A 27,132-nucleotide genomic window follows, 5' to 3' on the forward strand; every position below is an offset into this window, starting at 1 on the left:
TAGCTGTCACAGAGCAGGCTACAGAGCTCTCTGCCCACTGAAACCGTCACTTGTTTTCCTCTTGACTGCATCAGGCCTAAGGCCAAAGTCAGTTCTAGAAGTGACTCTACATTCCCTAACACAGGTTTACTCCAACTTTTTATGGCTCATTCTTTGCAAATAGTTTAGCTGGAAATTTCATGCCATGCATTGTGTTTTTTTTCATACTGTGCATTCATAGCAGCTTCACCCTGCACTGCCAATAGTGTACTTATAATAGCAGTTAACATGAAATGTTACTGAAGTGTTTTGAAATTTTGTTAATTTCCTGCCAATTCAAAATATTTGTTACTTCTCTTTAAATCACTGAGAATACCACAGATGATTGCTTCATTTCCTGTATAGTGCTTTTTATTAGACAATGCTGGGTGATGAACAACACAGATAAATTGGACCGAGATCAGGAAACAGGAAATCTAAAGCAATAACACAACCAGTATATACAAGAAAAATATTTACACTCTGTATTTCAATTGTACAAATGCAGTGAATAACTGCCTTTCATTAAATCTTGTATTTTTGACAGCCGAATTGCATACTATAAATAGCAGACAAACCAAACTGTATAAATAAAATTTTAAACGGTATAAATAAAATTTCAGTTCATATGACATGGCTCTTTCCTTTAAGCCTTGAAAGGTAAAAGAGGAGGGATGTAACATGTACAACCCCCATGTTCTGTTGGTAACTGACTTCTGCTATAAATATGTTCATTATGCTCTATACTCTCTCCATCAGATCATCTTCCTTGTAGTGTTTTCCAAATAAATACTGAAAGTAGGCAGTCCTACCCGTGTACGTATATATTTGTATACAAATAATAGTCAACCTTATTCCTGTTCATTAATAATGCCGACAAGTGAAAAACTACACAGTTACGACACCAAATCGGGTCAGGTCAGTTGAATGACTCCAATGAAACTGTAATACTCACTACAGATAGGCTCTCCACCGTACTCATTGATGGAGTTACACACACAGCGTTAGAAGCAGGGGACCACGTCAACGGGGTAGGTGGAGTGGTACTGGTGACTCTCCAGCCCATCCTTAGTGGCCATGTCTGACAGTGTAACATGTCCACCCACCCTCCATCTGCTTGGCTTTGTCGCTCAGAATAGAGCCTCAGGTCCTTCCCCTTCAGGGGTGAGTGGTTCTGTTCTTATGTGTTGTGTCTTCCTGTTACAGAGATTGGTTTGATTCGGTAGGAAGGGACCACTGTCCACCACAAGGTGCTTCTGGCTACGAGGAGGAGTCCTCTTCAACAGTGTGCAGTGCATGTCTCTTCAGCAACGTCTTCAGGATCTCTACCTCGCGCTCTGCCTCTCTCAGCTTCCGTCGTAGAGCCTCGTTGCTCTTCTTCAGCTCCTGGTTCTCCTAGAGACCAAATGGATTCACAACCAGAGTGAATATAATGTGCTGTAAATGTAAACCTTGGCACTTTCACTTCTCCACAACAATCACGAGTTACTGAATGTCACATTGGTGTGAACACCTACAACTAATTTAACTGCCATACAGAAACACAACTGAACATGTTCAATGAAAATACCATGATTGCCATGGCTCTCAATTCGTTCACACTGATCTGGTAAGTTCTTATTTTTAATTACTCTACATCTAATGAAAAAGCCAATTTAGAACCACAAACTTGTTTTGTATAGGAAAAGTTGGAAAAGTTGGTTTCTGATAAATAGCTGAGAGAAACAGCAACATGTACATTAGCCTCAGTCCACATCCTTTCACTCCAGTCTCCTCTACATATCTTTTTTAACTGCTTTTTGGGACACATGCAAACCCCTGAATCACCCCAGTGCAGAATGGTGTGTGTTGGATGGAAGTGGATGTTAAAGCATGAGCAGAGAGGATATGCTGACTGTGTGGTCGATGTGTACTGGACTTGCCTTCTCAAGCTGCTCATAAGTCTGCTTGTTGTGCTCCTCAAGCTCCTGGGGCTTTTGAACGATGGAGGCTCGGTTCTCCCATTTGGCGTAGGCCCTCTTGCGCACAGGCACCGGGCTGGGGCAAGTTGTGATTGTAGGTGTGCCAGGGGACAAGAGCAAGCTGGTTGGGTGCACAGGTGCTGGGGTGGAGTTAGGAGATAGGGACAGAGACAGCAATGGGGTCATGTTCCCCTCTGTCTGGGTACCCTTGTGGATGCCTGGGAATTGTACTTGTTCGGCAACAGCAGGCAAACTGGGACACCAATCTTTGGTATGATCGTTGCTCTCTGTGGACTCCTCTGTGTGGTATGTGAACTGTGCTCCCTCCTCTGAAATTGGGACAAAGTGATAAGACATGTAGTAAGACAAGACTGGGAGGCAGCATGAAATCTATCTGTTCTTTCAGTACACATTTGCTGCAAACCCCAGTAGAACCTGTGCAGAATGCAAGCTTGCAAAACAAACCTTGCAGTTTTAATTTCCTGTAATTATTCAGTAATGCTGGAAGTTCCAGCAATGTATGTATATATATATGTATATAAAAAAACTGGCTTTCACTTTACTTAATGTTGTTTATCTGAAATCAGGTTGAGTTACTGTAACTGAGGCAGATTGCTGATACTCAAGTCACATCAAATGACCTCTGACCTTTTAGTTCAGCCTACACAGGGGAATTACCCACTAAGCCCCTCTCCCTACCCTTTGTAAATAAATCAAATCAAATTTACTCAAAACAATGGCCCATAATACTCATACTCTTAAATATTCTGTGTTGCCAAGGTAAATGCACATTTACATGAAGTACTAAAACATCATTTGTGTATTTAGTTTCAAATGTGGAACAGACTCTGTTGTGGAGCAATTTCAGTTTTAAACTAAAAAACAGCATAACCAAAAAAAGGTACAAAAATTATTCATATGCATGAGAAATAATAATTAAACAATGGTGATAATATAGTACCTAATACTAATAAAAGATTTTAAACTCTTTGCACAGAGCATGTACAGACATGCTGAACACAGAATGTTGTGCTGGTCAGAGAGCTCCGCCAACTGGTCAAGTGTATAACTGCATTTACACAAAGAATGAAGAAAGCCCACTGATACCAAGTGAAAAAACTGAATTGTGACAGCTGTAACTTATGACAAAAGCAGACATTTGGTAAGGAGAAGTCTGGGTCGTTAAAAGTGGAAAAGCAGGAGGTGGATGGTTATCTGTGTGAGGTGTACTCTGGTGAAGAGCATGATAGTGGACTTGAGTTGCCAGTGAATATCCCCCCTGCAGGGCAGATAGAGTGGGAAATGGATGTGTTCCCCCTATGGTGGGGAGAGGTGCAAGATGTAGGACGGCAGGCAAGGGCCCCCTCAGCACCGGGTCCAAACAGAGTACCATACCGGGTGTTTAAATGTGCACCGGATGTACTGAAATTTTTGTGGAAGGTTTGTAGCGTACTTAAAGGCCAACAGGTTGACTGATACTTCCGAGCAGAAGGCAGGGCTTCCAGGATGCTTGGGGTGCTTGGAGCACACCAGTATGATTTGGTAACAGATTCAGACTGCCAAGAAGGAGAAAAGAGATCTCCGTGTGATGTTCTTCAACTCAGCATATGCTTATGGGTCGGTTCTGCACAGTTTGCTGTGGGAGGCATTCAGGTTTTCTAAGGTCCCTGAAAGTGTTAGGAGGTTGGTGAAAGCCTGCTTTGCAGATATTCAGTTTTGTTTTAATACAGAAAGCTATACAACATATTGGCATTTGTTGGAGGTTGGAATCATGGCTGGATGTACAATTTCGCCACTGGCTTTCACAATTGCAATGGAAGTTATTATAAGGGCTTCCAAATGGGTTGTTGGCGGTGGGAGGCTGCAGGATGGGACGCACCTACCCCCTATTAGAACATTCATGGATTATATGACGACAGACAGAGCTACGGCTCCTTGCACTTGTCGTTTGTTGTCTAAGCTCAACGATAACTTGAAGTGGGTTAAGTTGAAGGTCAAGCCGAGTAAATCAAGGAGTCTCCCGATCATTGGTGGGAAGGTGGTGCAGGAGAAGTTTTGTATTAATGAGGAGGTAATTCCATCCATTGTAGAAAAGCCATTAAGAGCCTGGGTAGGTGGTATAATTCTATGTTAAGTGATAAGGAACAGATTGTACCACTAAGGGAGGTTGTTGTGAAAGATATCAAGAGCATTGCTGCATCCCTCCTCCCTGGCCAATTGAAGTTGTGGTGTCTGGAGCTCAGGCTGTTGCCACGCATTAAATGGCCACTCACAGTGTATGAGTATCCAGGAGGTTCAGAAGCTCAAGCGGGTTATTAGTAAGGCAGTAAGAAGGTGGCTAGGAGTGTCATGCTGTCTAAGTAGTGTAGCATTATATGATAAGGGTATGCTGGAGCTGCCGGTAACAAGTTTGGTCGAGGAGTATAAGTGTGCAAAAGTGGGTTTGGAGCTGACTCTAGCAGCGTTAAAAGATGGGGTTGTGAAAAAAAGTGGCACTGTTCGTGAGGATGGGTAGGGGTTGGAATCCCAGAGATGCGGTCCAGAGTGCAAAAGGGGCACTGCAGCTGTTGCATGTGGTTGGACACATGCAAAGAGGGAAGGCGGGTTTGGCTCCTGTCGTGTGCAGCAGTTGTGGAGTGCTGCCCTGGAAGCAGACAAACGGAGGCTGGCTGTTGAACAGGTCTGGGAGAAGGAAGAGGAAGCGAGGCGTGCGAAGGCATTCGAATTAGTTTACATTTACATTTTACATTTACTCACTTAGCAGATGCTTTTGTCCAAAGCGACTTACAACGGATACTACGTACTGTTACTAGCCCACACACCTTATTCACCAAGGTGACTACATTGCTAGATACACTACTTACAAAGGGTTACTCATCTATGCATCAGTGAAACACACTCACACACTATGGGGGAACCTGAACAGCATGTCTTTGGACTGTGGAAGGAAACCCACACAGACACAGGAGAACATGCAAACTCCACACAGACTGAGTGGGGATCAAATCCATGTTCTCTCACACCACCCATGCGCTGTGAAACAGCAGCACTACTCGCTGTGCCAACATGCCACCTTGTTACCTAATTAAGCAGGGTCAGTGTGTGAACCAGGAAGACGAGGAGAACAGGAAGCTACACTGGCAAGATGTGTGGGCTATGGAGGTGAGTTGTATTAAGTTCACTGTTGGAGCGACTTATGACGTGCTGCAAGCACCAGAGAATGTTAAGCAGTGGGCAGGTGGTGATGGTTGCTGTAAGTTGTGTAGCGGTGTGGTGACGCTGAGGCACATTTTATCAGGGTTTAAGGTTAGCCTGGCGCAGGAGCATTACACTTGGCGCCATAATCAAGTTCTTAGATGTTTAGCAGGCGTTTTTGAAAGCAAGCGGTAAGTGCTGAATTCTTTGCCTGTTTGCAGTAGAGTTAAAACAAGTGGATTTGTGCGGGCAGGAGAGGGTAACACTATGCAAAAGCGGATGTGCCTTAGTAGGTGGGGTAATACATGGGACTGGAAGCTGCTGGCTGATGTGGGCAAACAGCTCCAGGTACCGTGGGTCACTGTGGTTACTTCATTGCTTCCAGACATGGCGTTGTACTCAGAGCATAAGCAGATCGTATACTTTAAAGAGTTAACGGTGCCCTTCGAAGATTCGAAGATGCTACTGGGGAGGCATATGAGCAGAAATTGCTGAAATATGCTGATCTGGTGGCCGAGGCAAGAGACTGTGGGTGGGGGGCTCATGTGAGACTGGTAGAGGTAGGTGTTAGGTGGTTTGTGGCTAAATCAGCTACGTCAGTGTTTGGGGAATTTGATGTTAGAGGCTGCTTGTTAAGGGTGGCGGTGAAGGAGCTGTCCGATGCTGCTGAGGAGGTGAGTCAGTGGCTATGGATGAGAAGAGAGCAGGGTAGTTGGAGTTACAGGTAGGAAGGAGGTGTGTGGTAGTGGTAAAATTAATTGCAGCTGGTGGTAATTAAGGAGGTGTGGCCTTGTTAATTGGGTTAGTTTAAGTTTGTGAAGTGGTGCAGGTATAGAGGCAATCCATGATGGTTTGCAGTTGTGAAGGTGGTCCAGTTACAGGGATGTATGGAGCAATGGTTTAATTGGGGTAGTTGACTGCATGGAGTTACAGTATTCATTGAGGGTAAATGGCATCTAATGTGTGTGGAGGGGGGTGGGTCTGCGATGCCAGACTGCACTGTTGAGCCTTCCCGCGCTGTCGTGGGCCTAAATCAATGAAACACGGACGAAAGGAGGTGCCCACTTGACAGCACTGATGATATACCAATGTTGGTACCCTGTAGTTATGATGGTTGGTTGGAGAAGGTAGTTAAGCTTCTTGGTCTTAAGTCATGGCGATATATATTGGCAATGTTGAATGTTGTTCTCTGTGGCTTCATGTTGACTGGACTGGGTCTTTGTGTACAGCCGTTGTAAGATATGCATGTGGTATAACATCCTGACCTGTGTATCTTGAATATAACCTACTTTTATAATCTAAATGTATTATAGATGGAGAGGTAACCCTGATGACAATGAGACAAAAGCATGTGCATGTGTTTCAAAATGAGAACAAAAGGAGAAAATGTTACTGGATGCTTATGACAGCCATGCAGCCGATCTACAGAGCAGGGCTGTAGTTATTGCACATTCCTGATGGGGAAAAACTTTCTGCGTCTGTCAGACACCACAACATAGTTTCTGATTGGTTTGTGGTTATGCTAGCTGCATGCAACCATGTATGTGCCCGAACAGGCCCTCACAGACAACAAACCTGTGCTTAATTCCTGTGTCGCAATGTCTGCTTTTCTGCCATGCATAATTTCATACTTCTATGGGGGCTGCTCTGTATTTTTCTTTTTAACTGAGAAGTGATTGAGCTGGACAGAGCAACAGAGCTATCATCAAGTCAGAAAAAGCAACCTGGCAGCGCATACGGCCCTTGATATGTCAATGTCCGTGACTTTGTGGAGGAGAGGTAATCGCCATCTGCATATGTGCTTTGTGTGACTCTGAATGTACATGAACATCTGCGTATTTGTTGTGTGTACACCACCGAATCTGTCTGTGCGCTTGCGTTCTCACCAGACTCACCACCTCTCACTCCAGGGAGGCTCGAGTTAGTTGGGGTAGAAGTGGCTGTGGCACTGCTTCCCTTGGCACTCTTCTTGCACTCAAATGCAACCTGGTCTTTGCACAGCCTGTGGCAGTTCATGCCACAGTCTAGAACCGGAGACAAAGGTGGGGGGTTGGGAAGGTTTTAGAACAGCAAAGAGACAGACTATCATGCAACCATATTGTACACAAATTTTCTTGGATTTGATTGGTTATTAATGTCTTTAAAAAAGTGTGGGTGGGATTAATCTGCAAAGTGTGCTAGTCCACATTTCAACCTAACTTTATTTCAGGCCAACAGCTAAATCAAACGTATTACATGAAGCTTGCAGCTCTCGTCTCAACGTAAGTAGCCTCACAACAAGCAAGAGTGGAACGTATAGGGGATGGGGCATAGGAAAATGCCACTGTGGTTTTCATTGTTTTTCTGAGGCAGACCGTAGCTCCCTTTCACCTGCCCTGGGGTTTTGACTCACTGGCTGTACTATGCTGCTCTAAGTGGTAAGACCACAATAAGTTTCTCCAGATCGCACTACCTAATTTCGCATGACATTAGAAGATGCGTTGTATACCCTTTGCTCAAGATTTAGAAAAAAAAACTATGTAAAAAAAAAAAAGTATTGCTTATTTGACGTTTGAAGGATGAGTATCTTATTCAGTTTTTAACCCCTTATTCCTTCCTGTACTTCAGGGAAACATGATTACTGAAAATGGAGAATTGTTTATTTTAAATAAACCTGTGCAATAAATTCACATATAAATTTGTGAAAAATGGATGGTATGGTGATGAACCTTGCCTACATTAAATGGAAATGTCAAGAATAATGAAAAGAACCACCTTTGCATCGGTAGCCTTGCTTTATGACGCCCCACAACTGCAAAGGGGGGGGAAAAAGCAAGTCATCAATAACAATTTCAAACTGGAAAGAAAGAATTGAATCACTGAGAATCACTGCATGCCTAAGCACGCTGTATGTGCCATAAGGGCTGCCACTTTGTAGAAGGTAGGCCTTGACTTAGTCACAGTGACTCACGAATCCTGAGCAGTTGTCACAGAAGGTGGGCTTCATGTAGGTGGTCTCCTGGAAGTTGTGGACAAAACCGAGGCCCAGTTTGGAGCAGATGACGCTGGCTCGCATGAAGTAGGCTGTAATTTCTTCCCTGCTCACAAGCCCTTCTCTGTGGAAAATTGAGGGGGGTTAGTTGAACCCAGAGGGGTTTGATGGTAGCGTGACTGATAGACAGCAGGTGCTATTATGTTAAGGAGAAAGGGATGGGATCATTGGCTTGCAGGTTCAAATTTATAAATGGTGCTTGAAGACTGCAATATACTGAATCTGAATTGCTTTTACAAAAATACAGATTCTAACCATGAATGTTAGAAGAGGCAATTAGGATAATTCATTTTAAATTTGCTGCATAATATGTCAATGTGGCAACAATGTTAAACTTATGATTGTGTAACATGCTTTTTGATTCCTTTTGTTTTTTACTGTGCTAGATCAACTACAAATGTTTTTAGATGCAACATTTGGGCTCTATTACAGTAAAAAGACACATTGTAATTTTTTTTTGTATTTTATTTTTTTGTAGCATTATCAGAAACTACAGCATTCTTGTCTTGGCAATCTATTGTGATTTAACTGTGGAAAACAGGTATTAACTGTACAAACTACAGCTATTCCGTGACTCTGACATTCATCCACATATTAATTTGTGGTGTAAAAGACAAGACATCACATCCCATGGATTTAACTTACTTATCTTTGTCCATCACACAGAAGGAGAAGGGAAAACTAGCAGCAATTTTCTCAAAGTCCTCCTGAGAGATGTAACCATTTTGGTCATGGTCGTAGTTCTTAAAAACAGACTGCAAGTAACAAGATGCAAGAACAATTTATTAGGCTGCTTGGGGGCAGTTTATTTTGTAACAAACTGCAGTGAGGAAATGTATTTCTAAACGCTCTGTTCTTTACAAAGGATCCTGATAAAAAGCAGTGAGGAAACACATTTCTAAAAGTACTGCTCCCTAAAAGGGACCCTAAAAATCTTTACTTGTGTCAACCTACTAGACACTACTTACACAGGTAACTAACCAGTCAGAATACTCATTTAGCTGCTGTTTTGCTGTATGTGTAAAATTGCTATTGTCAAACTTTCAGCTTTAGTTAGAACCAGAGGCTCCTCCTTGATGATGTTATGGTACGTAAGCTAACTACTCACACATTTGGCAAAGAAACATATTCCTGTCATGACCACACACACACACACACACCACAACTAGAAGCACCTGCCTCCAATTAAGCAGCTGTCAGCAATTGGAGCACACACACTTTCTGAACCGCTTGTCCCATACAGGGTCACACGGAACTGGAGCCTAACCCAGCAACTCAGGGCGTAAGGCCGGAGGAGGGGGGACACACCCAAGACAGGACGCCAGTCTGTCACAAGGCACCCCAAGCAGGACTCGAACTCCAGACCCACCAGAGAGAAGGACTCGGTCCAACCCACTGCGCCACCATGCCCCCTGCTGCAATTGGAGCATTTATCTATAAAAACTGTCCCCGGCTCCTTTTCTGTTGCAGAATCTCCTGCAGAATCTGCAGAAGGCAACCGTCCCTCAAGTGTCTGTGACTTCTTCTTAGCGCCTTATCCGGCCTCCTCCTAGTTCCTTACTCCCTGTTCCCTTGCCCCTCTCCTCGTCCCTGTTCCTGTCTTCCACGATATAGACCCTCACTTCGACTCCTCAACCACGTCTTTAGATTCTCCTCTCAGACCACATTTGCACCTCAGATTGAACCTCGCTTGCCCCCAACTCACTCGCAATTGCGTCCACACCCAGGTCTCCGGTCTGCCCTGTGCGACAAATGTATTGTTGTGGTCTACACTAGAAGTTCCCTTTGTAAATATGTGCATGACGAGAGAGATTACATTTCTCCCACGTGAAAAAAACAGACATTTGATTTGCATGAACATTCTAATTAATTTTGGAATATCTGGACATACTGGAGTGGAAGTTACTAGAAAGTGTTACATGCTCATACCTATAATATATTGTGACCGAGCCCTTACTCTATGTATGTACACACATATGCAATTTCTGTGTACTGCCTCTATCTGTATGCTTTTATTACCCTGTGCTGTTTATAAAACCAATAAAAAAAAACCCAGACTCACATCCACCATCCTCTGCACATGCTTGCTGATTGTCCGGGGGTCTGGTTTTGGGGCTACACCCGAGGCCCAATCCACCACAACTGGAGGTCTAGATGGCGTGGCAGGCTGAAGGTTGTAAAAAACATTACTGTAATATCACAGTAACATTAATATGTATTCTTGTCTGTATACCAGTGTGAGCACCCTTCATTTTTTTCCCCACTCAGTTTTATCCTAAAAATGGCTACAACCATAGTTTTGCATGTGTAACAGACATATTTGTGAAAAGAAAGCCATCACCTACACAACAGATACGTACGGTTGCAGTTTGCATATTCGGAATGTCACACATCCACCCACGCTTTATTCATCAGGAGAATCATTTCTAGGCATAAACAGGGCCTTGGGTGGCTCACCGGTGCTTTGCAGTTCTTGGGCTCGCGCGCATACGACAGTTCGTAGATGTCATCCTCTGTGTAATACAAGTCTAGTGACAGCTGAAACACATAAAAAAACAGTGAGAAGAGTGAGTGGACAGGTCTTTGCGAGTGCAGTAAACCAGGAAAAATAATAACAGAACTGCTGAACTGCAACTTAGTTTCAATTATTTTGTTTGGTAGCACAATCAAGAAAAAATATAAATTTGAATCTGTGCAACATATAAAAATGATTTCATGGCCACAATGTACACATATGATTTTTGTTCTATTTTTTTTTAGGCACCAGTGCATTGCCCAAGGCAAGGAGCACTTAAGTTCTGATTGTGTCAGTAAGTATCAGTGGCTGTACACCAGTATTTGCATACTGACCGTTAGTAAGTGGACCAGGTCTTTGTTGGCATCCAGGCGTGGGGGGGTCTGCTGCAGCTGGATTAGCTCATTGATGTGGTTGTAGAGGGCTTGCAGCTTCTGAACATTGACTTTACTGTCATCCACATAGTCAGACATGGCTTCGTTGACAGAAATTAGGTCTTTCAGGTGGACGCCCAGAATGGGGATTTTAAACCCCACACATTTGCTATAGGTCTGCCTGTAATTGTCATAATTCCTACAAGATGACAGCAACTCCATCATTTCATTCAGAACCTGGAGCAAAAACAAAAGTAATTTGTGCTTACCATTGTACAACTAGGAAATCTATTTCTCAGAATCCCAGATGAAACTTCTAAATTATTTTGTTTATACAGTATGTAATTTCTTTATGATTTTGATAAATTACAGCATGGTATAACTTGCGTTTCTGTCAAAGGTGGATACAGTACACAATGTGATATTGTATTAACAAACAATGAAGAATATAACAAAATGTGTTTTTCTTACAGTAATGCATGTAAAATCTATCAAAGCTGCCTGTTTCTATATCTCGTTTCACACTTTTTCAATAAATGTTTAAATATCCAGAGATACAGTATGAATTTTTTATTTTCCCATAACATTCAATTTTACATGATATAATGGAAACAACGGTATAACAAGGCTAAAGCAACCTTAGCAGAGAGTTGACAGTTACCTTGGTGACCTCACCAGACACATAGGAGCTAGTCTCCTTCAGCCTGGAAATGGAGCTATGACAGAGTCCCCCCACCACAGCCATGAGTGTGTTGAAGTTGTGTATTTGGTAGAGGTTCTGTTGAAAACACAGACAATCAGTGAATAACAGTATCTGTCTACCTCACAGCAGGTGATAAGGCAGCCACTGATACCCTGCTGGTCCCTGCCATTCACATTGTGTCATGCTGGGATTTGCCAGATGACTGATGTACACGTATTTACATTAATGTGCAATACAGAATAAAAGTTGAGGGAACAGAAGTATGACAGCAAGGAGGAGTCCTTACAGTTCAGTTCTTGGGTGCATCAGTGTCTTTGATTCTGATGTATTTCTGGAAGTTTGTTGAACCTACTTTAAAAGATATTTAGGTCCTCCATAATCACCAGAAACCTAAGCCTCCACTAGCCTGGTCTATCATCAGGGTCCATTGATAGGGCCTTGCCAAAATATATCCATTAGCAATTGTCATGACCTAGTTAATATTGAAAGCAGCCTCTCTTTCTGTGCTGGGTAACATCTTCGATGCAACTAAATGCACATCACGCATCACTTGACAGTCATTAGCAACTCATTTAGAGTGCCTGATATGCAACCATTTGTATTGTACCTCCTGCCTCTTGGTCATGTACCACAAGTGATTGCAGACAGGCAACAGCTCAGTAAAGTAAATGCAAATGTTAGGGACTATGAAGAGGTTACAACATATGATGCTAACAGTGATAGCAGTAGCAATATCCAGTTGAATGGAAAGGAGGAAGGTGTGTGTACCTGAGCCACACGGATGAACTTTGTGAAGACTTCGGCACGTAGCTGGGCAGTAGGCCGACTTAGCACCATAAGCTGGACCCATTGGGAGATACCGTTGCACAAGGCAATAGAGCGCTCCATCATAGGGTTGTCCTTCATGCAGCCACTACGAATGTAATTCTGGTAGTCTGCAAACTGACAAGATGACCTCTTGTTCAACATTTTTTTGTACTTATAAAATGTGCATATGTATGTGTAAGTGTGTTTGTGTGTTTGAGTGTTTGTGCATTTGTGTGAGATAGATGGTTACCCTTTGGGGAAACAGAGTACCCATGTCACAGTGTTTCACAAATGATGTATCGTATTTGCAGAGATCATGGAATATACTATATCACAATGAACTCTCAAGAACTCTCAGGCTTCAACTGTAATTTTAAACTTTTTTCTGACATAAATAAAGCAATAAACAACTAAAACAGGGCCCACAAATCATGTTACTGTCACTCAGAACAGAACAAGGACCAGGGTGTGGACCAAATTGCGGGATCGTCTACTGCTAAGTTTCCTGGGACAAGGCAGTGCTCGTAGTCAGAGACAGTCATGGAGAATCTGAGGCGCAAACGTTGTACGTGGGGAGAATCCGAGGACGTGGTCAATGAAGACGTTGCAAGAGTCGATGGCATAGGAGACAGGTAAAGGGACAAGGAGGGAGGTTGCCAGGGCACTGTGGATGGTCGCAGGAGGGACGGCTGTCTCAAAGAGATTCCGTGACTGGGAAGGAGCTGGGGATGGTTTTTATAGCTGACTGCTCCAATTGCCCTCAGGTGGTTAATCGAGGTCAGATGCTGCTGCTTGCAGTCCGGGAGTGGTTGTGACAGTTACAAATGATCACATTTCCTTGTAATTTTTAAGAATAGCAAACTAACTAGCCAGACTAGGAGCACTCACTGATATCCTGCAGAAGGACTTGAACTCCAGGTAAGTCAGGTGCTCTGCCAACTCCTCAGGCTCTAGGTGGTCAAACAACAAAGACACCTTCCTCTTCTTGCTGCTGTTGGCTTTGATCTTCTGGCTGGCCTTCCATGACCAATCTCTTTCATTACTATGAAACAAAAAGACACCAAAACATCATAGCTGTTATAGTGCACAAGGCCAGAAATTCTATATAAATATAATATAAACATAATATGACATTTCTGGACATGGGAACACAGAATATTAGGTTATTTTTATTGATATATTTTACTACGATGGCATTACTGTTTGAAAAACCAAGGTATTATGCACATTTTAGTTAGGTTAAGGTTACTATTTTTACCATAATGAGTGAATGGATGTTATGGTTTTCTATTTTAAATGTTGCAGTTTCCTGGCAGGACAGAAAAACCCAAACAGTGTGACCACAATTCTAATGTTATTTTCTTTTTTAATGTTTTCCAAGCTATCACATGACTTGACAACGTCATTTCTTGTGTTATTTTTGAATTTCTGTTAGTTGTAATAACCTTGTGGCCTTGTTGTGAGAATATGTTATACTGGCCTGTATGGCAATTTTTTTCCTTCCATGGAGGAAACTGGCCTCTTTTCCACAGTGACTCATCCAAAGCACAAGCAGAAAACCTCAGGAAACTGTTCAACAGTGCAGCCATCTCCAGGTACCCCCAAAGCCCACCACCCCATCACCACCAAACTGGAAATCTGTGACATCTGAATGTAGTTAGCAAAGCTATTGTAAAACGAAACCACTTAGCAACACACAACATGTGATAGCCATAGCTAATTGCAGATAACAACCTTTTGTCTGCCTTTGCAACTGCACACTGTGACTCACCTAAGATAGGGCTGTAAGTCAACAAAAAGTGTCAGTAGCAATGAAGCTTTAAAAAAAAGTTTTGTGAAGGAATTAGTTCCATTACAGGAGGGATCAAGACAATTCTTACATCCATTTTGTCTCCAAAAGGGGGCACAGTCTCTCCTGTCCATGTTCACGTATCAGCTCCTGAAACTGCTGCAAAGTTTCTCCCAGGCTGTTGTGCAACCGGAACATTGCCCAGAACTCCCTAATCCAATATCTGAGGAAGGAGGCACAGTGCAAAGACAATAGATACCTATAATTGTTTCTTCTTTGTTGGTTGTAATAAAGCACATCATATGTAAGTTTATCAATACAGTAAGATAATGCAAAGGAGACTGAGCAGGGGCGATAAACAAATAAAATAAAAATGCGCAAGAAAAAGCAGAGCTGGATATCCACCTCCAAAGTGATTAATAAAAGCTTACCTGATGAAGTAGCAGATTTTCTGACAATCTGTTAAACTGTCATTCTCCAGGGCATTTTTAAAGGTAAAACTTGGAATTAAGGAAGGAATGGTTCACAAGTAACTGTAAGTCCATTAAAGGGGGGAAAAGAGCATTTTTCTGAAATTTACTAACATTGAGAACAATGACAAGTTGTAGCTGGAAAAGGAGATATATGACTGGTAATATAATATAGTTATACATTTAATCTATTCCAGCACAGTTTAATACTGTGAGGTATTAGATGTAAAAGTGTTTCATGAGGCCTTCATTCCCTACCCCTTATGCTCATAGCTTTGTTAATTTACATTTACATTTATTCACTTAGCAGATGCTTTTCTCCAAAGCAACTTACAATGGATAGTATGTAGTGTTACTAGCCCACACACCTTATTCACCAAGGTGACTTGCACTACTAGCTACACTACTTACAATGGGTCACTCATCGATACATTAGTGAAACACACGCTCTCTGTGTCACTTGTAATTGTTCCGTTTGGTCCAGGTAACCCTCTGCCCTTTGTGTCATACTTCCAGTCTGTCTTAGTCTGTAACATACCATACACCCCAGCATGTCCATGCTGTCAGAAGTGGGAATGGTAATCAAGTGGGTACACAGGCTGTGGTGAACAACTCTTTATTTGAGCAATGGAGACCTTTCAGGGGGAATACACCTGCCCTAGTGCCTTCTCGAAAAGAGTTGAAACGGTTCCCCAAGACAAAGCGAACGAGAAAGCTTTTTACAGCCTGGGGATTTCCACTAATACGAAAGCACAGGCAGCCACAAGTGACTTCTCTGAGCACGTGGGAGGAAATAAACAAAAAATACAGCGGTTTGTTGCATGCTGCTATATGCTCAAGGGTGATCACACGGAAATGAAGTTGGGCAGGGGGCAAGAAGACACATCTCTGTAACCAGTGAACGAGTACTCCACATGGTCAACTGAGTCCCATAGAGCTGGGCATATTTTGCTCTGAATCTGCCTGTCACAGAGGAGAAAATGCCGGCAGAACTCATGGTTGAACAGGTGGTGAGATCTGTGCCCTCTGTGAACTTAGGTGGAAGTGCCAATTGCATGCCTCTTCTCTGCTGTGAGCACCACAGATTGCAGGCACTCCCTGTGGATACGAGTGTTCCGCAACAACTCCATAATACTTGCAAGACAGAGGGTGCACAACCTGCGAGATTTCCAGGTTTATCATGGCTTAAGAGTATCCACCCTGTTACGTAAAACACCTATAATAACAGCCCTACACTTCAGGCTTCACTATGGGGTTGTATTGACAGAGATCAGCATGAAGTGATTCATATACAAAGCCAAAGAGCATCATGGGAACTGAAGAGCCAGTGCTCTGAAGTGCTGCCCACACATTTCCAAAGCCAGAGAGTGTTGACAATGAAAGGCATTAATGGATTGAGTGCTACTCGCAGTGCCCAATGACACTTTATAACATTTCATGCGGCCTTTTGGATAGCCTGTTCAAAACGGGGGGTGGGGAAAATTTAAAATAGGAAGAGGTATGTAAAGAAGCCTTTCATGACAGATTCAGGCCCCACCACTTTTATAAAGTGTGTATATTTAGCTGAAGCAGACTTCTGGGAAGGAGTAATAGACACCCTGGGCAGGAGAGGTCCTAACAGGGACTTTGATTCGCTCTCTCACCTTGAGGAGACTCAAGCTAAACGCTCACAATACAGCTAAAGATGAACTACATTAGTAAACAGAACATATTGTAGTTTGCAGAAATATTGACACATCCATATTAGAGTTTATTTTCAATGCCCAGTGTTTATGTTTAGCCAATGTTTTATCTACCTTGTTCAATTTCATCCTACATGTGTACCGTAGTTTATACAATTTAAAAGTTAAGTAATAGCTCTAAAAGCTCAATTTTGATTAAAAAACAGTGGTTAAAATGTCTAATAAGTGTCATTATTAATTTGTAAAGTGTGTGTATAAACATTAGCAATCATACTGGACCACTTAAAAACCTTTCAAAAATTTTGTAATATGCTGCTGCAAGCTCTCATGTTTTGTAGCAAGACCTGGACGGTTTGTTATGAACTACGGTGTTATTAGAGCTGCCAACCTGTAAAGGATATAGAGTCATGAGCTTCTGCAGGAGGTCGCTGGAGGACATGAGAAGACAGTGCATGGTCAAGGTGATGTGCAGCAGGTGGCTACTTCGACACAGGCTGCCCTCAGCGTCTGCAGGACGATAAATGCATGTCCATGACCCGCCGCCTTCTCTCCCACAAAGACAGACATTTAATCTGGACTAAGCAAAGCAGCTCCAGGTGGAGGCAAAGGAATGGTCTTTTCGCTCAACCCTAAGATGTTCTTTTAAACAGCCTGAACATGGAGGCCAAACTAAAACAATAAAGAAAGCAGACGTGTCCCGACAACCCGGCATACTTCACTCAGTCTTAACTCTCTGCTATGTTTTTATCTGCCAGCCCAATAGCAAAATAAAAGTACAAAGTATTTCATTCAGTGACTGAGTTAAAAACACACAAACACAGGGTCAGTTACAATGATTTCTGCAAGCCTTTTGACATAAAGGTTCATTTTGGTGCCAGGTCAACAATTGCCCTTAACTTGTGGCTGACTGTTAACCTTATGTCTGCAGACTATGGTTTCTTAAGTCAACATAGATAAGAGGTCGGATGCCACAAGTGAGGGCGAACTTACGTTTACATTCACATTTATTCATTTAGCAGATGTTTTTCTCCAAAGCAAAGGACATCTCATAGAAGATACAATGAGACGTATGTCGCTTTGGAGAAAAGCGTCTGCTAAATGAATAAATGTAACATTAGAAAACAGTGCACAGTCAAGGTGATATGAACTTTCATATCACACTGTACTGTTAGCACACGAAACACCACACATAAAGTAGAGTCATTCAGACCCTTTCCGGAACAAGTCTGCCATCATGTCTGAGACACCACCGTGAGAAACATGTTATTTCTTCAAAAATTGCCTTCTTATACAGTCAAGTTTGCTTCATTAAACAGTGCTTTCTTATTTCCAGCCTAACCCTAATCCTACAACAACACTGGTCCCCCAAGGATGTTGACAGACTGACGGGAAGCTGGCAACCGCTCCAGCAGAGCACTGGTTAAATCCTGCATTTCCATTGTTGCCTTCATGAATACATCAGTTTTCACTGATCGGCATATATCCTGACAAAAACCATGCACCACGGTAACTCATTTTTTACAGAAGTCACCTATATACAACAGCAAAAAGTACAAGATAGCTAGTTCTGGCTAATACCACTGTTGAAACCACTGTAGTCATATTATTTCATTGTCATAGTAGTTAAGAAACTAAGGGTTTTGGTTAAAAAACACCTTACCCATTTTACTTTACTAAAGCTGTACAAATGGATATAACTGTAGAACCAAAAGCTTTGTAAAATTTTTTGTTAAGAAACTGGTTGATAAGCTATTTAATCACAGTTACAGATGTTCTCCTCTGTACTAACATACTATTAACACTGCCTTGCTGTGTAACACGGACCCACAGCACTGGTATTTCATATCTTTAGTGTGAGACACCAAGGAATCACACAAAGAGGATAGATGGAAAATAAACAAAAGATAGTGAGTTTCCATTTTTTAGTAAAATTACTTCAAAGAGCTGCAAGGAGGGGAGGAACAGCCATTTGACTGAAAACAACAGGTTTCCGCATCACAAGCATCCCGATTCCATTAGGCCTGTTAAGTGGAGGCAGTTACCGGTGCACTGCTATGTTTTTACAACTCAACCCTCAACAATGTGTTTACTCATCCTCTGCCACTGCTTATCTACAGGATCAGTGCAGTCTTTTATTACAGAAACTTAGATAATTCTTTGTTGCTTCCATTATTTCATTCAGATAAGCTAGGTCATGTGTACAAGACTGAGCCAGCAGTGACTTGTTTACATTAAAATAGTTACAACAGTAGGGCAGAGGTGTACTACTAAATTAACAGCCATTAATTTTGCCTGAAATGTATTACATGCAACCTGAAAATTTTAGCAGTGAGGCCATGATGGCTATGACATAGCCGTGCATTGCTTTACATTTACACACGTAACAGAATCAAACCAGTGCCATTTAGCACACAGCTGTACAGAGAGACTCAAAGAAAAGGCAAGGACAGTTTCGGTGACAAAGGGGGCACGGTGGTGCAGTGGGTTTGGCCGGGGCCTGCTCTCTTGCAGGTCTGGGGATCGAGTCCTGCTTGGGGTGCCTTGTGACGCACTGGTGTCCCATCCTGGGTGTATCCCCTCCCCCTCCAGCCTTGCATCCTGTGCTGCTGGGTTAGGCTCCGGCTCGCCGCGACCCTGCTTGGGACATGTGGCTTCAGCCTGTGTGTGTATGTGTATGTGTGTGTGTGTGTGTGTGTGTGTGCGTGTGCGAGAGAGAGTTTTGGTGACTACTAGCACCAGTCTGTCAATCAGATTTTACATGCTATTCCCCTTTTTCCGAATGAGCACTCTCAAAGCACAGTACCAGCAATTATTCAGAAGGACATTTCCAATATGGTACAAACAGTCGATCATTCACCGTCAATTCAAAAGGAAGGTGGTCAAGTACTACTGCTCTACAAGCCAGATTTGGAGATTATGACACTGAGTGACAGATGTTCCAGTCATCATCATCACCATTATTATTATCATCATTCGGCCAGTGTGGTGGTAAGGGGGGCTGGGTGCTATTCATACTGCTGGGTGGGTTCTCCACTTAAGTAACAGTCCTCGTTAACGCTCATTGTACTTGTGCTGAGTGGGAGGACAGCGCCTGGCACTGTTACATAACCAATTAAATAAAGCTGGTCAGTATTCGAATCAAACCATTGTCTTCTCCAAGTTTCCAGTAAGAGTTCTAATGTACAGACCCAACTGCCTGGACTGACTCACTGTGTCTTTCATTTGTCCTTCAACAATGTTAGTGATTGATTCACTCAAATATTATGGGTAGTGCATTAAACTTACACGCTTACATGGTTCTCAGCTGCAAGGGATGACTATTGACTGAATTTAAAAACACGGTGCAATCTTGGCATTTTGGTCACTGCACAATCACAGGGCTAAAAATGCACCAGCTGTGATACTGACTCCCCAGGAAGCAGACAGTGGCTCATAATCAAAACAGTCTCTTTTCTCCAAGCCTCTCCAAAACCACGCAGCTGGGCAAAGTACACAAAAACAATAATTAGGGAGGAGAAATCCCCCAGAGGGTCGCTCCCTCTGGACTAGTTTGAGAAAGCACCCACCCAGAACAGACGAGGAGGAATGCGACGAACCACATGCTGTAGCCTGTGAGTCTCAGTCCAGCATGCATTATAGGTCTGTACTGCTAAACATCCTGTAGCACTGCTCTTTTGACAAAGTAAGTACACACATAACAGCCTACATTTTGAAAGCAAATATAACATTATAACTCAGCTAATGCCTCTATTACATGTTCTGTTTATGATGCAGATGGAAGAGAAATGCATTTCTGTCACAGGACTGTGGTGGTTAATGGAGAAATTTCTCATTTGGTTATATATACATGCGCAACAGTTATTTATTTTGACATATTTTACATTTATGTGAGTATGACCTTCAAAAATCTTACAGGCTCTTTTCAGCCTTCAGATGCACAATGTTCTGTTCTAGTTTCCCAAGCAGTGTATGCTAACCACTTACACACATTTGCACTTGCTTTCAAAGTACTAAAATTAGCTTTTTTGCAGCCTTGATGCTTCTTTTGTTGTTTTACCTGCTAGTAACCGTGTTCTCTCCAAACTGAAACCACAAAGCATACAGCAAGAAAAAAACTGGTGGGGGAAGGGGGTGTGGTGTTTAGCAAGAAGCAAGAAAAAACACAGGAGACAGTTATGATGGCAAAGTGCTTCACAGCTCAGGTCATGATTTCCATTTTTTGTATGAAAACAACATGACACCTCTCAACCTGCTCCATTTAAAAATTACAATGACATTCACATATTTGTCACCAAAATGAAACATTTTTTAAAAGCTTTTTTTTTAAATTAATCAGTTTTTCTAAGCGATTACAAACAAGATCTAAAGAACACGCCTGTCCAATTATTGTATTTTAACACAAAAATATGCCCACAGTATTATACCAGTTTCTTAACCTGATAGCATTGTTAAAGCATTACAAACACACTGTGGAGGAGTTAAAAGGTGTGACAGGCTATTCTGATGATGCCTCAATAACTGAACTTGAAGAATAAACTCTTCCTTCCAGCTACGAAATCAGACGTCAGAAGATTACAGCAGATAGTTCGGACTGCTGGAAGAATCATCGGCGCACCCCCCCCCCTGCTCTCCAAGAACTGCACTCGTCCAGAGTCAGTAAAAGGGCTAGCAAACTCATTCTAGACCCCTCACATCCAGGCCACTTCCTCTTCGAACCTTTGCCATCTGGCCGGCACTACAGAGCACTGAGCACCAGGACAGCCAGGCACAAGAAAAGTTTCTTTCCTCAGGCCATCTACCTCATGAACAGCTAAATCCCCCCTAGAGAGTAAATCAGTGCAATACACAACGCTATTTATATTTATAATTATATCTATTTATCACATCATATGTCTTACTCACATTCCCTTGCATTTGTATAGAACATACCTGTACATACATATAATATAATGTCTGGTGACTATTTTTTGTATATTGTGTACTTTATATTTTTCTATTTTTTTTATCCTTCATTCACATATTCTATCTTCTCATCTGTGTCTTGTCACTGTCATTCTGTCTGTGCTGTGGAAGTTTCTGTCACCAAGACAAATTCCTTGTATGTGTGAACATACTTGGCAATAAAGCTCGTTCTGATTCTGATTCTGATTCTGTGGTTAACACACTTGCTTCACCACACACTTACAGGTTTCAACAACACCTTGGGCTCCTGGGACAGTAGCCATGGCAAAAGTTCAGAGTGCGCACACAAGGTAGCGATGATGTCAAATAAAATTGATCTGTGCCCCCAGACACCCTGGCACTTCAAAGGCTGGTCATCCTCTGCGGACGCCCATTTGGGACCCTGACCTTTGCGCCTGCTGAGGATCTAAACTGCCGAGAGGTAATCCTTCAAATAGCCTCTGCGTATGTGTTTGTATTTAAAAGCCTCCCAAACTGTAGGGACACTGAAAGGCAAGCCTCTGATGTTGGAAACCAGCAGCTCTCTCTACAGCCCCAAGCCAGTCCACCTTTATCATTCAATTTTTGACTTTCATCCAGGTTCAATAAGAGCATCAGATAGGATGGACATGGATTCGAAAGTGTATAGTGACTAAGCTTCGCATTTCTGTTTTGTGTTGCAGTTCCTTACAAAAGGCCCTAAAGCAGCTGCATGATGCTCATTCACGAAATGTCACAAGCAAAAGTGTATTAAGTGGAGCTCTTTTCTAAAAGCCCTGTTAACTCCAGCAACTGACTGAATATTAAACTTAAGTGAACCAAGAACCATTATCTTCATATTCTTTACCCCTTTGCAAATAAGTAATTATAAGAGACTATTGTGGGTTCACCATAACCCATCTGAGTCTTTTGTGCTTCCTCTTTATCAGTCATTTCTCTTCATTTTTGTCTCCTGGCAACAGCAATCTGAATGCTCTCCTCTACAAAGACAGACATCCTAACTTTAAGAGAGCTTCTGACAACACTTTCAAAGGCATATCATGTTCAACTCTACATTCAGGGTAAAAAATATAATATAAACTTCTCTCAAAAATTCTGTAAGCATACTGTATGAACTTGCTTAGTAGATGCCAATATCTGGGGTATTTTATATCCCCAGTTTTTCTTTTTACCAAATTATACCTGCTGGATGTTCAGTGAAATACTAAGCACAGCACAGTCCATGTCCAGAATTCAACCTGTAAAATTGTGACTATAAGCCAAGTTTACTACACATTTCTCTACATAGACTGGGTTTTCTTCCCTCAACGTTAACCACAAAATATGTACTCTCTTGTCAAATCACTTGCTAATTAATGCAGATAAGTTCCTTGTGATCTCGTACCCAGAAGAGTGAAATCTGGCAAACGCATCCTAAAAGATCAGCTCAAGTCATATGAATATCTGCAAGCCCAAGTCGTGTAAGTGCTTTCTGGGTTTTCCTCCCAGAGAAAAGTGTAAATTTTCACATACTTTTAAACAACATCTTGCAAACTAAATTGCTGTTTTCCATTGTTTTTAAATTCCACAAACAGGTCACTGACTGTTATAAAAAGTGACACCCAAGCTGAGAAAAAACAGGTGCTTCCTGGAACAATTTTACATCTCACTTAAAACAACACAGTTCGGATTTACCACTTGAAAGGCCCACTGACAAAGACTCTCAGACAAGAGGCATCATTTTGTTTCAGTGATTCTGCAAAACTACCCATTTGCATGGATTTGTGCTTGTTTGTGTGTACTTTTCTGTGTGGTTTTACAGCATCTGGTACGCCTGCATTTGCCAAACCTTTCCCCACAGAAGTGCATCATGCAAAGGCACACCAAGCAGACAAGACACTTTCTTGCAGAACAGCAGTACACCTTAAAAATGAAAACTAAAACCTACACTGCAATATATACACCAATTTAATCGTATACATATCAAATATTACATCAGCCATATATGTTATTCTGAAAGTCATAAAAGAACCAATGTAAAATACAGCATATGGCAAAAATTGTAAGAATATTGCGTGAATCTGAAAATAAACATTATTATTATTATTATCATTATTACTCACCAAATGACTGAATGCAGGCCTGGAGCAGCTCTTCCCAGCTGGCCCCCTTGCTGAACTGCCCCAGTGACATCATCACCTTTACCTGGGTAATCTGGGCCAGGCTGGGTTTCTCCTGACGTTTGGGTCGCTGGCGGGGTGAGCCTCTAGAACCGGACGGGCATACTGGAGACAGCCGGCTGAAGGGGTGGCAGTGAAAAGAGAGGGACAGATTTAAACCCTGAGAGTGAGATGGAGGGGAAGGGCAAGCGAAGCTAGGTGGAGAACATAGAGAATGAGACCGGGAGACCAAAACAAGCAAATGACCCGAGAGCGAGGACAGGATAGGGCAAAGAATGCCAGTTGTTAAAATCAGACTAGTTTTTCTTTTTTTTTTTTTTTTTTGGGGGGGGTTCTGAAGACAGTGTGTTGGCATTTCCTTGATATAAAAACGAATAGCAATGACAATAACTTATTTTACATATCACCTTCATCACAGCAAATACGCACCGGCATATAAACTTGCCCACCGAGTATGATGATGATCATTATGATTAGGATGAAAGTGGTTTAACTGAAAACCACTGCGGAAATGCAAGCACAATTACACGGTGACTGTATTATAAATGCTATCACTGCTATCACTATTATGGCGTATGAATCATGTTTATCTCATTTTCACTAATGGGACTTTAACATACGAAAGACAAAGACGTAAGAGCCACACGAGCACAGTGAGTAAGCAAAGAGAATCTTGTTAGTTGTTATAACTTCAAAAGTTAATAGCAGACGCTTCATTTCAAATGAAATGAAACTCCAGTGTTTTCATTTCGGATGTTTGCTTAACTTCATTAAAAACCTCCGCAGGGAAAACTGTGAAAATGGATGAGAAAACAGAGACTGAGACTGAGACTTCCGTCGTGAGCTGTGAGTAAATATTTTATACTTATTTATTTATGTACTGTGTCGTAGAAATCAAAAGCGGGTTACTATTTTGTGAGAAATTATTAACTTATTCTAATAGTCGAGTCTACCGAATTATTACTTGTTGTTCAAGCAAGTTGTGTTCGGAAACACACTCTCACACGATTCATTCCGGGTGTTACCTCAGGCTGCTGTGTGTTAACACACAAAAAATGACATGTTCATAAAAAATAACTCCGGAAGACGAAGTGCTAACCAGAGTTATAACTTTGTACTAGCAGCTATAATAAATTGTGTGCAGCGCTGCACAGACAGAGACGAGTCCGTCGGAAGGCTCAGTCTCAGGACGAAACACAACAGTCCGGTCGTCACGGACTCACGCGCACTCCTTCTCCTTCCCGCTCACTGCTCCGCTGCTGTCTCCGCACGAGCCGCTCCGCTCGCCCTGGTGGCCCATGGACAGGTACTGGGCGACGAGCGGCCCCACCAGGCTCTCCATTTGTCCACGCGCTACTCTGCGAGCGCCGCTCACCGTGCGCTGCTCACCACGCGTTGCATCCCCCCTGCGTGCGCTCGCGCTACTGCGACGCACTCGTCGTTGGCGCGTGACAGCGCCAAGACTCCCTGTGCTACTAAGAAGTGGGCGGGCACGAGCCGTGGTGGCTGTATCGGAGCGGCTCTGTTTTACGGTGTCGACGCCACGGGAAGTCGGCTCAGCTGCACTTCTTAAATGACATTTTTTTCCTTGCTGTTCATTTGCTTCGCGTGGTTTTTTCCGTGACGGTGCTGAAGTTGTCTTTGTGTCGGTACTACTTTTTTGGGTTGTAACAAGGATTTTTCCTGGATTCAACAGCCGTATAGAACATTTGAGCTCACTGTCATCGAAAAATTAGCCTTAGGCTAAGCCTTAGTACTGTATAAAAATGTTCCACAAAATACACTGAACCCTCGTGTTCACGCAGGTCCCATGTATGTCCCCCTGACAAAATGAAATTTCCACGAATACCTGGCAGTTACAGCACAAACTCAAAAAATCTTTTAAAACGAGCAACAATAAAACGACAAAGTTTCAACTAATCCCTGCTCTTGTTTATGATTTAGAGTACAACAAAAAGAAGCATGCAATATTGAAATAAAAATTTGTTGTTCTTACCTCTCTTCAAAATGCAAACTTTCACAATAAATTGAACATAGAGGAAGCCATTAGACCTAGTATGTTTGCCGGTACATCCGCCGTGCGCTTCAGAAAAAGCTTTTCAGGCTTGATCAAATGAAAAAGATTTTATCTGAACAAAATTTAAGCACGAAGGGTGTAAAAGCATAACAAGCGTCATAGCAGTGTTCAAGCCACCATTTGTGTAGCTATAACATAACTGAGTATTGTTGATAATATTATTGGTCACCCCAGCAGCTGACAAGCATAAATCCACGTGTTATTGTGTGCTGTTTTTCAGATACATGCTCTGCACTGACATGCTGAAGGGTTGGCATGTTGGCCCTTTTCCACAGCTTGGTGCTGAGGCCCGCTGCAGCCATGGCCACCTGCGCTGCCCCACACAAGGCTCAGCCTTCCCACCAGGAAGGGAGGGCTCTTCCTTTCTGAAACGAGCACTCTGCTGCTCTGGCCCGCAGGGACCCTTACCGGCTCTTTACACAGCAAGTTAATCTCAGGCTCCCAGATTGAAAAGGGAGGGAAACATGATATGGATGTCTCCATAATGTGGATAACACACTCCCGTTTGTCTGGAAAGAGCTATTTTCATAGCTGTGAAGACCCCTGAGCTGCCTCTGGGTGCGAGTGAAAGAACTCCCTGTAGAAGCTCAACACAAAAAGAAAAGGTTTATCGCTTTCTCCATCCACCACAGCATTAATAGCCAAGAGTGAGAAGGAAGGTTTACATTAAGCTTCAGCTAATGCATACATTACCTGTCATTTGTACCTGCTGCTTCTGTTCTTTCATACAAGCGGTTGGCTACCAAAAAAATTATGTTTATGTCTGATGTAGATTAGTTGCCGGTATGTTAAAATTTAGGACATTATCAAGTGTGCGCTTAGCAGCAAGCACTTCAATATACAGCATCCCCACACACACACACCATCTGAAGCTGCTTGTCCCATATGGGGTCAAGGGGAGCCAGAGCCTGATCCAGCGACACAGGGCAGAAGGCTAGAGGGGGAGGGGACACACCCAGGACGGGACGGCAGCCCGTCACAAAGCACCCTCAGCAGGATTTGAACCCTGGACCCAGCAGAGAGCAGGACCCAGTCTAAACCACTGTTCCACCACACCACCTACAACATCCCCACCATTCTAAAAAACAACAGGACAAATGGGGTATAAAAATCATAGCACAACATCTTGTAATTTGAAAGGCAAAACAGTACAGGCTGTCTTTGTGCACAGAAGCACACTCATTTATGTGTTTTTAAGCTTTCTTTGCATTTCTAATTTTAAGTGTTGCTTCACACCCAAGCTGAACCCTGTGACTGTTGCTCCCTTTCCTTTTCAAACAAATTGTCATGCACTGTATTTTTTTTTGAGTATACATGTCTTTTCGCTTTCACCCACTGAAGGGGAAGTCTATGTTTTCTGCAGAGTGAAATCAGCATCTAAAGCCACTTCATTGTTTTCTTTTCTGAGAC

The 27,132-nt window shown here is 42.5% G+C and overlaps 1 protein-coding gene across 2 annotated transcripts; it reads right to left on the reverse strand.

Moving 5' to 3' along the window:
• Positions 1-372: 372 nt before the first annotated feature.
• LOC108919613 (RAS guanyl-releasing protein 1-like) lies at positions 373-25,098 on the reverse strand. Of its 2 annotated transcripts, none has more exons than XM_018727737.2 (17): positions 24,869-25,098; positions 23,589-23,764; positions 16,947-17,052; positions 14,825-14,887; positions 14,485-14,616; positions 13,493-13,646; positions 12,566-12,739; positions 11,756-11,872; positions 11,056-11,331; positions 10,663-10,743; positions 10,268-10,372; positions 8,851-8,960; positions 8,125-8,269; positions 7,929-7,965; positions 7,070-7,198; positions 1,941-2,308; positions 373-1,413 (listed from the first exon to the last, which is right to left on the reverse strand). In XM_018727737.2, exons 1-17 carry the CDS (start codon positions 24,985-24,987, stop codon positions 1,279-1,281), a joined length of 2,427 nt encoding a protein of 808 aa, XP_018583253.1. In that variant the 5' UTR covers positions 24,988-25,098; the 3' UTR covers positions 373-1,278. The 2 variants fall into 2 exon arrangements, with proteins under 2 accessions (XP_018583253.1, XP_029114289.1); XM_029258456.1 differs by having other exon boundaries at positions 7,061-7,198.
• Between the last annotated feature and the right edge of the window lie 2,034 nt (positions 25,099-27,132).

The sequence above is a fragment of the Scleropages formosus genome, chromosome 15 (assembly GCF_900964775.1).
Source record: "Scleropages formosus chromosome 15, fSclFor1.1, whole genome shotgun sequence".
Taxonomy (NCBI): domain Eukaryota; kingdom Metazoa; phylum Chordata; class Actinopteri; order Osteoglossiformes; family Osteoglossidae; genus Scleropages; species Scleropages formosus.